Raw genomic sequence first — 18,120 nt, 5'->3', positions numbered from 1 at the left:
TTCAATTCAACTCTGTATTTTTATACAGTCTGTAAGATATACATACAAGGAGGGAGAGGATTGATAAGGAGTTTGGACGTGCACATTCTATATCAATGCAAGTAGGCCACACACAGGCGCAGACGTTCAAGCACCCCGCCTCCGGCCCACGCTGGTCCACAAAGGAACACACCCCTCCTCGGATTGAGCAACAGCGCTACAAGTCCTGCTGTTAGCTTCATCTGCAGACTGGTGCAGCAGCAAACACCGGCGACCTCACAAAGATGGGCTAAAGAAGGACACGGCTCGGCTCGACGCTGTGTGGACGCGCACATTAACAACTAAATTAGCCGAATTTCAACACTTTTTGTCTCCATGTCTTCCAGAAAGGTAAGAATCCTGCTGAGGAGCTAGTTAGCTAGCTAGCTAACTTGCTATCCAGTTAACGCTAACCGTGCTAGCTAGTTAGCTTTAGCATCCCGTGTTATCCGGCTCTGCCCGCCCACAGCTGAGTGGAGTTAACTGCCAGTCATGTTAACCAAACTTAGACTTTATTTATGAATAACACCACAGAACAAGCACTGCTGATTTTAATTTAGCTCTTTAAATGAATGTATGTGAACTTTTTTATTACTTTCATCAGAGCAGACTTGGTTAAAGCCACAAAACGGTTCACTTTGTCTGAACTTTAAAGCTGATCTCTGTTCCTGTTGTGTTAATTGTGGGCAGCGTAAAAGGTACTCCAAGGACATAAAGTGCGTTTTCTTCCCGGATGATGTCGACGATGGACTCCAAAAGGTTGGAAAGGAGACATCCACACTGTCAACCGTGTCGTCCGCCAAGAGCTGGGAGAAATGTGGGGACAGTTTTATGGAGACTCCGGTGATAAAGGTGGACACATCCTGACGCACAGCTCCACTACTTTGCTGTAATGTTGTTCCAACCCTGTTGGTGGTTTTTGTTGCAGAACCTGCAGTCATCAGGGAGGAAACTGTCTGCTGTAAGAAGGCTGACTCAGTCACCTGCTGCAGGTAACTTATTAAATATTCATCTTGCCCAACAGTGGTTATAAGAGTTGGCCGCTATGCTGATAGATTTTTTAGGTTGCATTTGCTAATTAAGCAATTTTCTTGGCTAAAATAATTTGAACACACAGTGCTTTTTAGACATTTACTGCTAACCAGAATGGATGCCAAAGCTGGCATCTCCTGCTGCTCATCCTCACCTCACCCTCCCCTGCCTTCCCCGATCCTGGTTCTGTCAGAGGTTTTTTATTTTTTCCCTCTTCCCTGTTATTCTTCCCGCTGTTGCTGACCGTTTGCGAATCCCAATGCAACTTTGGATTGTTGTGTTCTGTTTAAAATTCGTAAGGTCTGTACCTCACTGTGTGAATTTGTGCCATATAAATACAATTTAATTGAGTTGAAGGTCTGATCCAAAATCACGAGGTGTGTCAGAAAAAGTTCCAGGACTGGTGTCACAAGTTTTCCCCTTCAGACGATCAACCAGCACGTCTACGAAGAGATCCTGCAGCGTTTGCTTCGTTCAGAAGAGGCGAGAGATGTGGCAGGACCAGTGGAGCTGCTTCACCATGACAACCTGCTCACAACGCCCTGAGCATCCCACAGTTCCTGGCTGAGAAGAACATCACCGTGCTGGAGCAACCTTCCTCTTCTCCAAGCTCAAGGGGGTCATCAAGGAGACCCGTTTTGAAGACGTGGACGACATCAAGATGGCTGTGACGACGGAGCTGAGAGGATCCCGGAAGAATCCTTCCAGGCATGCATGGCGGCGTGAAGAGAAGGCTGGGGAAGTGTGTTAGACTCCAGGGGGATTACTACGAACCTGTAGTTTGGATTTGAAATATATCTTTAGTGACACGAGTCCTGGAACTTTTCTGACACACCTCGTATGTGTAAATATTCCTATGATGGACATTTCCTTATTTTCATCCAATTATGCCGCTAATATACTTCTATAGGAAACAAATGTTGTTGCGCAGTGTCTCTTGTTTAGACAGGACTTAACATTCCACCCAGCCTTCCACATTCGCTGCAGCTCGAGCACACTGGCTCACCGGTAATTGCTGTAAAACTACTCAGCACTACACAGTGACACGTTGTCATCTTGGAGTAATTCAGCTGCACAACCTGAAGTACATTGTGAAGAATAATGATTGTATAGAAAACCCCGCGTTGCAAGTTTGCAGCACTGATTCTGTTCGTTTAATACCGCCCAAGTCTGACATTGTCGTCATTACGCTGCAGTTTTTGGACAGAAATGCTGAGTCATGGTGTCGAGTGCATATTTTGCTGATGATGTGTCCTTCATTGTATTAAAAAACAACATATAGATGCGTTAACAAGATAGAGAACTTGATTTTCTATTTAGGGGGTCTTTAAATTAAAAGACTGCAAAACCAAAGTATCAAAGAATCTTAAATTACACTCTTATTTTAAATAGACGCCCCGTCTTTATTTGACGTGGTATCATCCTCTTCTGTCCGTGTTCCCCAGTGCAGACCGGTGCTCGTATCGAGGACCCAGTGCACATTGCGTGGAGCTCCAGTGACAGTGAGCGGTCCGACAGCGAGACCCAGGAGCGCCGTCCATCCGGTGTTGTTGCACAGCAGAGGTCAGGGAGACCCACGGCTCCCACTCAGTCGTACACCAGAGCGCTGCGCATGCTGAGCGACGATAAAGGTAAAAACATACAATCTCCATTCACTTTAAGGTGCACTTAGCAGCCTGAGAAGCTCGTTTCTTTCCCTCTCGCTTGCTTCAGATGACCTTCCTGTTATAGACACAGACAGCGATCTGGATGAGCCCGAGGAAGATGCTGAGAAGGACAGTGGGCAGCAAATCTCAGACTGCGAATCCTCCGATCACAAGCAGGAGGACTTCCCTCTTCAATCTGCGAACGTGAGTGAATCATTTGTATGCCGATAATCCTTATTAAAACAACAGCAGTGTAAAGCCAGCGTCTGTGCACGTGCAAGCAGCGGGTGTGTTGGACTGGTACAGTGACACACACTCAGGAAAGAACAGGTGTGTCGCTGGCGGCTGCCTGCTATCGGAGCAGCTCCTGCCATCGTGCATGCTGGTTCAAAGTCACGACTTACCGGGACGCCTAACGGAGCTGAGTCATCATTACCGTTAGTAACTCCACCTTTGCTTTTCCTGCAGTGACATGTCAAAATGTCTGCAAAGGTGTGTGTCTGCAAGACCACACTGCTAACGGCTGTAATTTGGATTAAGGGACACTAGGTGGGGCTGTGTGCCTTCTTAAGCTCCGTCTGGCTGATTTAATCCAATGCATTACCTGCTTTAACTGTTGAGTGCTTGCAGTTATCTAAAGAGCAAACATAAGCGAGCGTCTATACTTTTCCTGAGACATCTGACAGCTCACGGCGTCGGTTCAACCTGCCTGCAGCTGTAGCGTACGCTGCACGAAAGCTGGTGTTAGAGTGAAAGGTGATATTTACGGTATTGATTTGAAGTCTCCATATGTCAATGTACGTTTTAGTGTTTGGATTTAATTTGTTGTGATTGTATGTTTGGTCATTACGCCACTAGGTGGAGTGTCGCAGTCTGCTCTGATGTCCTGAAAAGGCCTGACGGGCTCAAACTAGCACTTTCTAGAGTCAGGTTATGTTCTGTCAAAGTTCACAAGCTGAGGTAGCAATGAAGCAGATATTACTGCCGTGGCAAACGCATGCAATAATATGAAACTAGTTTAAACATGACAGTAGTTGCATTTGATGCTCTGAAACACATACATGCAAAGAATTAAATAGTTTACTGCAGTTATGCACAGAAATCAGAGCTCTGCAAGGCTAACAAATGAATATTGAGTGACTTCTTGGTTCACAGATGTGGTTCTTTTTGTCTCCCATTGAAGTAAATACAATATTTCTGAAGCTTGGAGTGTTTTTGAGATGAAAGCTGTTCGTTTATGTCAAATAATCAGCAGAACAATCAGTAATGATGATGTAACGAAACGCGAATTCAGTTTCATGTGCAGTGGCGTTATCACTGAAGCGGTTCTGATTGTGGACCCCTCCTGTGTGCGTTGTATTGACTCTGTTCCTTCTGAGAAGTCATTCACAAGCAGTGTTTGTCAAAGGAAGGGCTGGCATGGAGAGAATGTACAAGGAGTGGTGAAGGTGTTGTGCTCAGGTTCAAGACCACACACACAGGTGTTACAGCACACATTACAGCACCTAATTGGATCAGGTGGATGTGGCCAAATTACTGAGGTAATATGGTGATCTAGATAGCGGTTTACGAGAGTGTCCTTGAACAGGATGGCTGTCGGTTAACGGCGGTCCTCATGTGAGTCATCCTTTATTGTATTACTGTATGTACTAATTATACTCAGTGAGTCCAACAGCGGATGAAGTAAGCAGTAACTTGTGATGAAGCTCATGAGTTTGGAGGCTGTATGTCAAGAGGAAGCCTGTCGACAGATGAGCATCACTCCCGCAGACCCAGCTACTTCCTCTTGTCACACTTTAATTTGCTGCTATCAGCTCTCTGAGGTCAAACAAGATTTAAGATCACCTAACAGCAGGCTTGTGGTCAGAGGCCTGCTAGAAAGACAGAACCTAGAGGGTCCTAGTTTTTAAAAAAAATATAGAATCGCTAGAATTTATGCATGTGGTGGTTTTGACAGGTTGATTAGTGCATATTTGGAATAGCATTTTGGATTTATTACACACATCTAATCATCATTATATTTCAGTTTATTATGTGTACAGTAAATGTTGATTTAATTAGAACAGCAGAATGTGCAAACCAAAGTGGACTTTTTTTTATTTTTTTATTTGCTGTCCAGAAAGCTCGCTTACACACTGCCAATTAAACCGGATCTAACAGGATACAGAGGAGGGGGAAGATCCAAATCGAAGGCAAAGTTTATTACTCCAGATAATGCATGGCCGCCTGCCAGACTTCTATGTTATTGTACTAGCCGCCGAAAGTGGACAGGCGGAGCTGTGAAGGCGACTTTGCATTTCAAGGCCAAAGAGGATGGCCGCTCCCCAGACGGAGTGTGTGACTCCCCCAACATCAGCGCTTAAAGGGTCAACAGCCTCCGCCACATCAGAGTTGCAGCAGGACTATAAACGTGGTTTTACTACTGTTTGTTCAGGAAAACTTGCTGGTGGATGAGGCTGCGTGGAGCTGTGTACTTACAATGCTTTGAGTGCTGGGTGAAAACATTTTTGAGCCGGAGCCAGGAACATAGTGTTCCTTTTTACTCTGTAGCTGGTTAGAGTGTGACGTCTGCTGGCACCCTGCCTAGCAGGGTCAAGTTGATTCAAATAAGAGAGCACATTGGCTGTCAGGGCCTGGTATGCTGGTCTTGTCTGCACATGACAGGAACTCAGGTTTCTTGTGGATTTTTCCATGAGAACTGATTGCCTCAGGTGTAGTGAGCAGTGATACAGCAAAAAAGATTGTTTTGTTACTGTATCTGGTGAATTAATCAACCTGTCAGTGCGCTGTGTCCACCCACTGCATGATGGAAGTTATCGATTTAATTTTAATAAAAATCTCATCTTTATTTACTAATGGCTGAACCAGTTCAAGCATTTAATATCCTCATATACAACTGTGTTTAAACATGTTAATTCAAGAGTGACACATTACAATAAAAGGCCATTTTCCCACAGTGAAATTATCGATGGTTTCCACTCTGTTCCCAGGTAGAGGAGCCAGAGATCTCAGGTTATGTGTCTGATGGGGAGGATGTTGGCAGCACATTGACCTCGAGCAGACTGGACTCTGAGATCTTTCCTCCACAAACCGGCGAGGGCAGCAAAAGGTCAGTGAGCGACTGGGTGAGATCCGCTCAGGCGATGCTGCAGACGCCTCAGAAACCCATCGACAGACAGTCCAAGACTCCTGAGGACTCCGCCAAGAAGAAGAGAAAGTTTCAGAGGTTTGAATTGTGTTCTTAAAAGTGTCATTGCACGTGCAAAGATTCTGTGTTGTTTTTATTTTTTCCAACTCTTACGACGCCACAAATACGAGTTTCTGATACTATTCAGAGGCTTCATATGAGGGTAAAGGTAGACTCATAAAGCAGAATCAACATCTCCCACACAACCAATACTGATTATTAGATTTATTATTATAATTAAAATTACAGCTGTATGTTTATATATGTGTTTATAGTGTGTTGCATCACAACAAGAGCAAACACAAGACGTATCGCTTTCTGCCAGGTGATAGTCGAACTTGGGTTGCAATGTTTCCACAGCAGAACTCATGATGAAAGGGACACCTGGTATCACAACGTGGGTGCTAAATGTCGTTTGCCTTCTTCAAGCCCACCGAATCTGACAGATGGGCGATCTGCAGTCTGCGACGGCTTGTTGTTTGCATCAGAAACTCTTTTATTGCTCTTTGAAATAAACAGCTCTGCGTGTGCGTTGGTTACGTCGTGTGCTCTGTTTAAGTTTATCACATGACATCATCTACCTCTGTGTGTGTTTGTTTCCAAGTGGAGGTCTGGCAGAGAGGCTGTGTCGACTTCAGTGCAGACAAAGGTCAGCTGTCAGCTTCTGGAAGCACCAGTCCAACTCTGGCTCCTCAGCAGCAGCAGCAACAGCAGGTGATCAGTGGCACACAAACCCTGTGTATGAGATTACATCAGGATCACATACTTCCTCGAATCATCGTTTAAGTTTAACGACGAGCTTAGATTTGTGAGTGGGAAGAGGCCCGCTGCTCTCTGAGCAGGCGTGATTTTGCTCACGATTGTATGGAGGGGCCACGCTGAGGAAGTGCTGGCTGAAGGTTGATCACTGTGGCTCTGAACTGTGAACTCGAAATGTAGGTGACAGGAAACTGCTTGCCTAGTTCTTGTTTTTTCTTTTTTCCTTTCCGTGGTGTACCAAACCACTTGCGTTCTCTCGACGTTGAATATCTCCTCATGAGAGGACACGAGCAGTGGCTTGAAAGTGACAGTTGATTATGGAAAAACAACAAAACACCCACCTGATCCAGTTCAGAGTTTGGGGTCAGTCGATGTTTCGATTAGCGTAAACAGTTGAGCGAAGGGTAAAAGTGTTGAAGTGTTTTCTGACTTTACCTCATTTTAAAGTCTAATCAACATCTGATGCTTCTTTTTTTAATTCTGTTTTGTACCGAAGATTTTTAAAATACAAAAACGTATAACATACCGCATAATAAAACTTTTCAGGAGAAGTTTGTTCTTCCGTCGCGCTGCCTTGCACGTGCTTAATAATACCGTCGTGCTGTAATGAGACACCTGTTTATCTTTGCTGTAATAGTTTTGCTGTGTGATGTAAACAGGCTCACAAATGCAGGAGACCTTGAATTGTTTCCCCACACGCTGCTCGGCCTACGACTTATCATTGTAGGTCAAAAGCGCGACTATCTCAGACCTGCTGCCGGGGGTTATTTTGATTGTTTAGCAGTTTGGGACCTAAACGCAAAGAACACAAGTGAAGCACTTAACGTTCATGTTTGGACAAGTGCATGTTAAAACTTAATAGCTCTCCAGCCATCTCCTCGATGTGATTTACTCTTATCAAAACCCCCTCCGGCCAACTTACGTACACAATGAAGTGCATTGACTCTTCCCACTTGTGCTGCAATTTTCACAATTCAGGGCAATCAAGTTTACACACAGAGTGTAAACGCAGCCAAGTCGCCGTCTTATCTCGGTTTGATTTATAGCTGCGAGGCATTGTTTGTGATTTGCTCATCTTAATTATCTCTGTGCACTTTATTGTCCAGGCCAACAGCACAGTCAGCATCGTGGTAAAATTCCAAACATTCGCAAAGTCGCCCAGTGGGATTGAGTGCGATTCATATTGAGTCACTGAGGGCTTTACAGTTATGCAGTGCGAATTGTTCTGATACTAAAAGTGAACTACTCTCATAATGCATAATGAGTCCCAGTGAGAGCGAGAGTCCGTGAGAGCAGGAGTACAATCTGTACGCAGACACACACACCCCAACACACACACACACACTCAACATCTGTGTTGTTGTTGCTCTGCTCTCCAGTGGACAGGCCTGGCGTGCTGGTGCTGGAGGTGCTGGAGGTTCACGAGGAGTGCAGCATGCAACTAGCGCACTGCGAGCAACGCCAGCCCCCCGGAGACGGCCACCAACACAGTAACCCGGTCTCTGAGGAGAGAGCTCGCGTGTTGGTGTTATTCAACAGAGAGACAGCAGCCCAGCTGATTCCTGCAGCCAGAGATATCATCCACATACACCCGCCATGGTGAGAGGATGTCACACTCCGACGTGCCTCTCCGCTCAGATATGGGGTTTGCTTATTGTTTGGCCTTCGATGTGCAGAATGACGTATGTGCAGAGTTTAATAGAAACGACTTTCATCTGCTGCAGAGGAAAGCGTCTCTGTACTTACTTAAAGTCAGAGTTTTTAGGGTTTTTCCACTCTGGGGAGGGGAGTAATTGTGCTGTACTATGAACAGCCGTGAGCAGTCAAGTCACACCGGGTCACTGGGAGTGTTTTTTTCACTGCGCCGTATAGAAACGTAAAGTTGTTTATCTGAAGTTTGTCTAACTCTTAAATTTTCTAGAACTTCAGCTGTAAAAAAAAAAAGCATCCAGCTGATTTGGGTTTGGAAAGTTCGTAGTGCTTAGAAACAAATATGGAAAGTGTTTGCATCAGTGGTGACGCATATACACCGCTTAGTCCTCGGTAGGGTCGGGAGGACGCTGGAGTCCATCCCAGCTGACTCGGGGTGAAGGCAGGGGACACCCTGGACACATAGGGCTACACACAACCAGGCACACTCACCTACAGACTATTAAGAATCACCAATTAACCTCAGCATGTTTTTGGACTGTGAGAGGAAGCCGGAGAACCTTGAGAGAACCCATGTAGACACACGGACAACATGCAAACTCCATGCAGAAAGAACCCAGGCCGAGATTTGAACCAGGACCTCTGAGCTGTGAGGCGACGCTGTGTGTGTGTGTGCTAACCACTGCACTACCATGCTGCCCTAAAAAACAATCATCCATCCATTCATTATCTATACACCGCTTAATCCTCACTAGGGTCGCGGGGGGGCTGGAGTCTATCCCAGCTGACTCAGGGTGAAGGCAGGGGACACCCTGGACACACAACCAGGCACACTCACATTCACACCTACAGACTATTAGGAATCACCAATTAACCTCAGCATGTCTTTGGACTGAGAGGAAGCCGGAGAACCCGGAGAGAACCCACGTAGACACACGGACAACATGCAAACTCCACGCAGAAAGAACCCGGGCCGAGATTCGAACCAGGACCTCTGAGCTGTGAGGCGACACTGTGTGTGTTCGCGCGCTAACCACTGCATTACCATGCTGCCCTAAAAAACAATCAGCAGAGTGCAAAATCAGGTTAATATCTGAATGTAGACAACAAGAGACACAGGAGTGAAACTGAACTCCAAACCACACACATTCAGGTCGAAGCTGCAAAGTATTAACAGGTGAACACGGACAGAGATTTCCCTCCAGTCTGCAGCGCAGCTCTGAGGACAGCGGCGGCGACCAGCACGGTTGGCTGTGGTCACCTCTGCTCCTCGGGTTAGTTTACATACAGGACAATCACATCCAGTTTGAAGCAACTCACAGAGGTGTGATGTGGAAACTTGGAAACTCCAGCAAACTGAGAATTGACCATTCAGAGAAACAGGAGGTTCTAGTCTTGGTGTTAATTTCAGTAAAGAAAGGAGCAGGTGTGCTCTTATTTTTAGTTTGGTAATGGATCGTCTTGGATGACACATCAGACACAAAGTCTATTTTTTACATGTTTTTGGGGAATCTTTAGACGAAAATCACCTTTTGCTGCTTTTGTGTTGAGCACTTTAAGTTGGACATTTGGTGCAGCAGAGGTTTGAAATTGACAGCTAGAAAACCCTAACCGCAGGAAAGCATGACTTTATTAGCAGTAACAGGATGTAATAAGGATCATTTGTCAACTGTGGCGGTATATGCTGCAATTGGAGATGACCTGCAAGCTTTGGTAAGAATTAGGACGCCAGCTTTCATTACTCTCTAATTTGATTATTACGTGGGCCTGTTGGAGAGAAATGCACGTCACGATTCCCTGAAGTCTAATAAAGTCATGTTCTCAGTGCTTTTTTATGACCGACACGCAGTCAAAAGGCCACATATATTCAGTTTACGATGGTATGAACGGTATGAAGGGAGAAATCATCAATAATTCCTTTCTGTCGATTGACAAAGAGATTGTTTCTGATATAATAAGAATAAAAACTATTTGAGCTAGAACATTTTATCTTGATCTGAAATAGCACTGCAAATAGGGAGGGTGACACATTTCATGAGTTATATTTGCCGGTAAAGCCATTTCTTGGATTTCCTTCACTTTCATTTCTTCAGATCATCTCTTGGCCACGAATCAAGAATTCCACAGAAGAAGACATGAGTTAGGCAGCACAAGGCTGACACACTATGTTCAGGACAGAGAGTAACCGGAGCTCGTAACGCTGAGGAGGCGATCCAAAAGCCAGGTTGCTGCACATGAATATACGCTGTATGTTATACTTTTAAAAACTTCTAATTGTGTGTGTTTTTAAGTGTAAGACGTTGCTGCTCTCAGCTCCCAATAGTGAGCGCTGACGGCCCAGATGTGAGGAGCAGCTCCTCGCCCGGTGGGGTCGGGGGGCGGGGGTGTTTTCGGGATTGTTTTGGAGTTGGAGCGAGGCGGCAGTTGACTCCAGCTGTTGGGAGTTTAGGTTGAGTGTGCTCTGGAATATCCAGGCTGGCGGAAGCGTAGGGGCCTCCTCAGCGCTCTGACGTCACAAACAGCTCCAGGGAATGCTTCACATTCCTCTTCCTGGCAGTAGTTAGGTCATTTCCAGCAAGCCGGGGAAAAAACACAGTAGGATTATTTTCTGGAGCGTTTGGGAGTAGAGAGTGGAGGGAGCCAGAGGGCTGAGATTGAAAACATATGGCGCTTTGAGAGTATCTCTGGCTTTAGCACCTCTCCTTTCCTGCTACATTCTATTCCTGAAATCACGAGATAGAGCAGAGCCCGCCGTGCACCCTCCGTTACTCTTTCAAAGAATATTTTTCTAGCGAACATGCATCCCTAAAATCTTCCTCCTTCCTGTAAATGACTTTGAAAACTTTGCAGAGCATTTGGTTTCCATTTTAAATCAATTATTTATTCCAATTCAATAAAACTCCTCTTGCTCTGAGAGCCAAGAAAAGCTGACGACAAGCCTAATATTCCCTGAAGAGATGCTCGCTTCAATTCAGCTTTTTACAGCTACGGGACGGACCAAAGTGGAAAAACACAGAATTTAGAGGATCATCTCGTCTGGTAAAATTCCTCTTATCAGTTTCCGGTGCGATCCTTTAGGGGCTAAACACCCCCATGATTCCTGCAGCGAGTGGGTTGGCTCCTCCCACCTCCCACGCCTTGTTGTGAGTGGGCCGAGGCGTGAGCGGAAATACCTGCAGCAGTTATTCACTTACAAGCTGTGACGCCAGCAGCCGGGCCACTCCTTAACGGCGGCTACCTGTCTGATGATGACAGCTGCCCACTCACCTGTTCACAATTGGGTCACACTTCCTGCATGGGTGTTGTTCTCGTTCTCATGAACAGTACGTTCCGCTCTGCTAAGATTAGAGTATGGCTCTTACTGATTAATGATCTCTGCACAGATGATGGTCTGATAAACATCGCTATCTGGCTTAATCAGAGCACGAGTGCTTGTTTTGGGGTTGTTGTTTTTTTTTTTTTCACAAGCGAGAGAAGTCACGTTCGACTAAATACAGCAGCCGTGTTAGAGGTGTGTTAAACAGGCAATATAAATACTACAAGATGTATATTTAAAGTTTAAACTTGTAGACCTGCCTTCAAAGTTTCACAGAATATTAACAACAGACATGTTTAAGGTGTTTAAAGTATAAATACTCAGGCATGTTTGATCATTTAGAAATCTACTTTGCTGCAAAATCACATTGAAAAAAAGGGAATAATAATAAAAATAAACATGTAGGTGGAACTTTGTTTTGATAGCTGGTTGAAGTTGGTCATATTTTAACTGCTTTAAGTGACTTATTGTTACTGCATTAAATGTATATTAATGCTGCTTTCCACCACTAATTTTCACAAGTTTCCACAGTAAGAACTACAAAAAATCTGCAATCATTTTCATTATTTATTACTTTTTTTTTTAAACAAATACATCAAAACAAGAAAATAATATCTCAGAAAAAAGTGCACACAAGCTTTCGTTTCATAATATGACACAGCACAGGTGAGGACAATTCATCGTTTTCAAATGTTGTAAACGCTTCTTTTGATAAATGACAAGTCAGAATATTGGCAGATTTACTGTGATTGACTGGTGGTGAATCATCAAAGCGCCCGCGAGCGTCTACAAACACACAATACTGTTGGTATTAGTCCTGCTCGACTACATAAAGTACGAGAGACGGAAGGAATGCCAGGAACTGCACGTACCGTCGCATGTGTAATTACGTTTTATTTTCCTTGAGATGGTGACCAAAAAAAAAAAGAAGTTGTGTTGATGTAGCTCTAATTATAAGATAGAACACAGATAGACAGAAGGTAATTATTGTTGATAATAATAATAATAATAATGATCCCTATTCAGGATTTTTCCTAGCCCAGAGTGGGCCTTTGGGGTGTGACTACGCCCAACAGTGAGCGCTATTGATCTGTAGAGGCAAAGAGTTTACCTTATTTGACAGAAATCTGTGCATTTTCCTGTTTCCTGTTTAAAAAAGTCTAATAATATAAAAGTGGTTGTTGAGAAAATGTGTATACATATGGGTGGAGTAAATGCTAGAAGCACCACCTGCTATAATAACTGCTAAAACTACAGCCTCTAAAAGGACCGTAAATCAGATCATCACCTCTCTGGAACAACTTTATGATCAGCGCTCAGCTCACATTAGTTTCATTCTGAACACTGACAACTGCACAATAATGCGGTCTCCAAATATTTCTCACCCTGCTTTTATTCTACGTGCAAACAAATTGTTTTCCCCCCATTTGTCTGTATGTTTACTTTCTCGGTTTCAACCATCACCGCCGACCTGAGACAAGCCGCGACAAGTACGCCGATTCCAGTCACAGAGCGCGCTCGGCTCTGACTCAGCGATAAGCCATCATCACACCATTATCCTCGTTACATGTGGAAGAAATTAAGTCGTTATTCAAACTCACCACAAACAGCGCGCTGTATAATTATCTGGCATCTTTTATTCTCACACTCGATGCCGCTCAGGTGTGTACGATTTACCTCAGTGACCTTAAACGCTTGACCAGAAATGTTTTCCCAAGGTTTGAAGTAGGAGAAGTTCAGCGTCTCCTACTTGGCACTCAGATGAGGGAAATCTAAGCGGGTAACGGTAAACATTTAAAGATTAGATCCAGACCATTTCAGATCACACATACGCACACTTTGACTTGGTATTTTTCACCAGAAATCTCTGAGTCTTTGACGAGCGTTGAAGTGTTTTTTTTTTTTCCACAGATGACGTCACGATTGGAAAGTGTTGTCAAGCCTCTCAGAAACCTCAATTACACAGAAAATTTGTCTTTTCCCCCCCTGAGTTAAAGAGGACGCATGCATCCGTTGTGTTCTTCTTTGCTCGCCGTGGAGGAGTTTTATTTGAACTTGTGCTCTGTGCTGGGTGGTACATGGTGAGCAGACCTGCGGAGGTGTCTGGTACCTTATCTGAGTTTGACATTCAAACGAGCTGTTTGTGCAACAGCCTATTCCATTTATTTTGAAATCAAGAGTTTTTGCATCTGCTACCACAAGCTGTTTATCATTGCCCAACACCTTTTTACAGATGTTTAATTTCATGATGAATTGAATTCCAAAACCCCAGTCCTGGCCGTGAGAACAGGCAAGAGTCGAAGTGTGTAAAGAAAGCACGGCAACAGGTGCTGCATCTTGAATCTAACGCTGATGAACTTCATCTCTTCGCAGGCAGAGTCTGTCCATCGAGGGCTTTAGCTGCTCTATTATTCTGAACACACACTTCAGCCAGAAAGTCCACTCTGCTTCCAAACGGGCCGGCGAGTTCTTTCCCAGAGGCCGGCTCTCTGCACAGAAGCGCATGCCGTACTATTTGGGTAGAATATTTGGACTGCTGGAGGTATGCAGGACCACAGACGAGAGCAGCGCCAAGCAGGTGTGTACGCTTCAGTGTCATCCACATCAGCTGACTCACATTTACCTCCCAGGGGTTGTTGCTATACGTTATTGGCAATATAGGACATTAAACAAACCCCATCATGCCTCCTAAAGTCAATTTCGGTTACTGCGAGACAGAAAAATGCCATCAGTCAAGAGAAAGCAGCAGATAAGCAAGTAATGACAGCTCCAGCATGTTGTGTGCGCCATGGTTGGGCTGCCTGCCATAAGATCCTGCTCAGATTCATAGACATGAAACAATGGGCGGCTTGTGTCAATATTGTGTTTGATTTATGAAATCACAGGTGCAACTTTACAGGCAGCGGTTAGTGTCACAGATTCAATCATGTTCGCTTCAGAAAAAAGAATAATAAACAGTCTGCGTGGAGCCTCCAGCCCACATCAGTCACCGAGAACGTCTGTCGTTTGACTTCTGCTGTGGAAAAAATAATAGCTGATGAATTTACATGTGTGAAATATGTGTGAATTCCCAAATGAGTCCGGCAGCTTTTGAGGCATTTCCTACAAAACATGGGGCCCTTCTGTAGCTTTAAATGCAGCTGACCTGCTGTTGTGCCCGCCGTCTTCAGGAATAAGACTCTCTCTGCATCTGTTATCAGAAGTTAAACGGTTGACCTCACAGCAGCTGATGTGAATGAATCTGAGAGGAGGATTATTTATCGCTTCTAACTTTTTCTCTGAGCGATCATATGATATCAGCATAGTGCTGAAATGTTATTCTGCAACTATATTTATATGTCAAAGTAACGTCCACAATATTTCCAGGACTCGCAGTTTTCCAGCAGAAACTTCTATTTTAACGTGAAGACCAACGTTATTCACCTGTCAGTGGTTTTAATGTTGTGGCTGTATGGTTGTAATGGTCAGCTTCCATTATGATGTAGAGCTGAACCAATATTTAGTCAATAAGTCAATCTACGGAAAGTGAATAATCAATTATTCTGACGATCCTTTTGGTGCAAAGGAAGACAAACATTATAATTCCAGCTTCACACCTGTGAATAATTGCTGTTTCTCTATTTATTTCTGTGTTTGTTTTCCACAGTTAATCAGACAAAATTAGCTAAATTATTTGGCTGTGGAAAATTGTGGCTGGTAATTTTTTCTTTTTTCTTTTTTTCTTTTTTTAAATCTATATATTAATAAATGAAACCTGATAGGGAGGCATTATAACATTATAATGTTGCTTTAAAAGCACAGGAAATATGCGCAGAAAAATTTGCGCAGTAGGAAAGTCATTATAAATTGTTAAAAAAAAAAAAAAAATTAAAATAATAGCAATAACAGATAAAAAAATTACAAATAATAAATATAAATAAAAATAAATAATTTCAAAAATAAGTTATTTTAATTATTTGTCTCTATATGTCTACGTTTATTAGCCTTTTATGGATTCATTTTTGATTAATATTGCTTTATTTTGCCACATTATTTATTTTAAATTTTATTTATTCTTTTTATTTCCAATTTTATATTATTATTGTTCTATTGATTTCTTTTTGTAATCTGGCGCTCTCACTACTCCATACTGTCATGATGTTTCCATAAACTAACCTGTTCAATCCAGAACTCACTGTTTGTCTCTGGTTTAAGCCGAGTACTGAGCTGTTCCTGCTACTCTCTATTTATTGCTCTGTTGGTTATTTTCTTCATTCATATATATTGTTTTGTCTATTATATGGAAAGAGGCTTTATTGTCATTGTGCAAAATACAACAAAACTTGTGTCACAGCCATCAGCAGCAGTGAAATACTAAATGCTCTTAAATAAAAATAACAAAAAAAGCCTCCCACTTATTTCCAGGTCCAAGCTGACGTCTTTAAATGAATCGTTTTATGCAACCAGCGGTCCATAACTCAGATAGTCTTCTGTGATATTACCTAAATAAGATATCCAGCCGTTATTCAGATCTGAGACCATGAAACCAGTGAAAGTGGAAAAGCTGTTTTGAATATCGTGTTGCTGTTTCTTTTCTCTCACAGGTTGCTGCCTCTGATGCTCTCTGCACTTTCGGGAGTTCGGCAGCGTTGACGAGACGCTGCGTCTCTCTCCTAGAAGCCATCGAGGGACTGGGCCAGGCCGGTTCTGTGGAGCAGGATGTGGAGGTGGTGGTCCAGAGAGTTTACTCCATCCCTGTGGTCGACTGCTTCCCCGTGTCCATCCTCAAACCGAGAGTCCCCCTGAGGTCCTCCGCTGCTCCTCCTCCTCCTGCAGAAGGAGGCAAAACCAGGTATTGTTGGCCGAGCTGATAATTGGCGGCCCGGCGAGGCCTGTTGGTTTGCCGCTTGATGCCAGAAGAGACTGTGAAAAATAAATCATGTTTTATCTGCTGTGTATGCTCTGCCACAATATAAATGATTCTTTTTTGTTTAAATTGAATGCTGGTTTGCTCGGTCTCGGGCCTCGCATGTTTCTCCTCGGTGGCACAGTGTGTCTCAGTGGTCGATCTATTGTTCGCAGCGCAGCAGCCCCCACAAAGTGCTCACACTGTCTCCAGCCATATGGCATTGCTTGACAAAGGACACAAACATTTCTAATTGAATCCAGCCCCTCTGCGAGCGATTCTGGCCAATTCTCGGGAAGACAGCATGATGTTTTCAGAAATCTCGTGCACCAGCAAGCAAGAGTTGAATTGGTGCCCGCTCGTGCTCCGCTGGGTGGAACAGGTTCGCAGCAGCTTTGTTTTTATTTTATTTAATTTACTGTAACACTCCAGAGAAAATCGTGTAAAAATATATTTTATTGGGATGCAAAAAAAAAATAGAAATCCTCTTAGTATCTATAAAAATGTGCATCTGTGTGAAACAGGCTCAGATGTGTTGTAGCTCTGGTTTAAATGATAACTGATGATGGACGTTTTAGTCGTTTCTTGAAGCAAAAGACAAAAAGAAAAATGCAAACCAGTTGCTTGTTCCACCTTCTCCGAGGCTTTTATCTGTCATACAGGATCATACTATATTATCTCGAGGTTTTGAACTCATAGTCAGGTAGTAATTGTATTTAAACTAGTTTTCTGGCGTTTTATAGATGATGTAATTAATTGATTATGTCGCTTTCATTATCCAGAGCAGCTTATTCAGAATCGGAGGCAGCAGTCAAAGCAAAGTAGCCCAGGTGTTCCACTTTCCAGCCACTTCCTTCAGTCCTGTTTGGGGATTTCAAGGCGTTCCTAGATAGTCCTGGTCTGTCCTGTGGTCTTCACCCAGTTGGGCTGGCCTCCCTCTGGAGGTGTCCGGACCACCTCAGCTGGCTTTTTCTTTTAATCTGAACTCCGTCCTACTGCGTTGACTCTCATCCAGTCCTTGAATGTGACTTCCAATGAAGGAAACTAATTTCAGCCACTTGTTTCCGCGATCTTGTTCTTTTGGTCACCACCCGCAGTTCATGACCGCTGGTGACGAAAGGAACTTCCAGTTGATTGACTGGTAAACTGAGAGCTTTGCTTTGTGGCTCACCACGACGGACCAGTACAATTCCAGTCGTCCTGTTGGTCTGCAGCTGCTGTGTTCTGACTCGTGAACAAGTCCTGGGAACGGTTGAACTCCTTCACTGGAATCTCTCTCTCTGATTTATTGAAAGGTGGAGATCTTATACACACATTCTGTGAATATCTCCCCACAGTCGGCTGGCTATCAGCTCTGTGTGAAGCCCTGAACCCGACAACCCTGGCTCTGTAAATGAGAAAGTGGCTTGGAACGATCTATTCAACACTATTTCAGCGTATCCTGTTGTGCTCGTGTACAGGACAGGAGAGAAGGCAGGGCGAGGGCAGAAAAAGGGAGCAGAGGGGCAATAATTATTGCACATGCTAACAAGCTAAGCATGCTAACTGGCTAAAGATGAGCGATCTCTCTCCAGAAAGATTCTCCACCTCTGAAATTCTACCATCGCGTATCGTATACAGTTAAAAC

General features: G+C 43.9%; 1 protein-coding gene across 1 annotated transcript in view; it reads left to right on the top strand.

Annotated features, from left to right (window-relative positions):
- Nucleotides 1–231: 231 nt before the first annotated feature.
- spidr (scaffold protein involved in DNA repair) overlaps nucleotides 232–18,120 on the top strand; it is a 45,011-nt gene continuing 27,122 nt past the window's right edge. The window contains exons 1-10 of the mRNA XM_008298565.1: nucleotides 232–369; nucleotides 709–870; nucleotides 947–1,010; nucleotides 2,496–2,681; nucleotides 2,764–2,900; nucleotides 5,687–5,922; nucleotides 6,488–6,597; nucleotides 8,022–8,241; nucleotides 13,982–14,186; nucleotides 16,192–16,439. Coding sequence (XP_008296787.1) covers nucleotides 355–369; nucleotides 709–870; nucleotides 947–1,010; nucleotides 2,496–2,681; nucleotides 2,764–2,900; nucleotides 5,687–5,922; nucleotides 6,488–6,597; nucleotides 8,022–8,241; nucleotides 13,982–14,186; nucleotides 16,192–16,439 — 1,583 coding nt within the window. The 5' untranslated portion in view covers nucleotides 232–354. The remainder of the gene's footprint in view (nucleotides 370–708; nucleotides 871–946; nucleotides 1,011–2,495; nucleotides 2,682–2,763; nucleotides 2,901–5,686; nucleotides 5,923–6,487; nucleotides 6,598–8,021; nucleotides 8,242–13,981; nucleotides 14,187–16,191; nucleotides 16,440–18,120) is intronic.

This window comes from Stegastes partitus, unplaced genomic scaffold (assembly GCF_000690725.1).
Source record: "Stegastes partitus isolate 25-593 unplaced genomic scaffold, Stegastes_partitus-1.0.2 Scaffold1328, whole genome shotgun sequence".
NCBI lineage: Eukaryota > Metazoa > Chordata > Actinopteri > Pomacentridae > Stegastes > Stegastes partitus.
The sequence above is the reverse complement of the archived record's forward strand: the minus strand, read 5'-3'. Positions and strand labels throughout refer to the sequence as shown.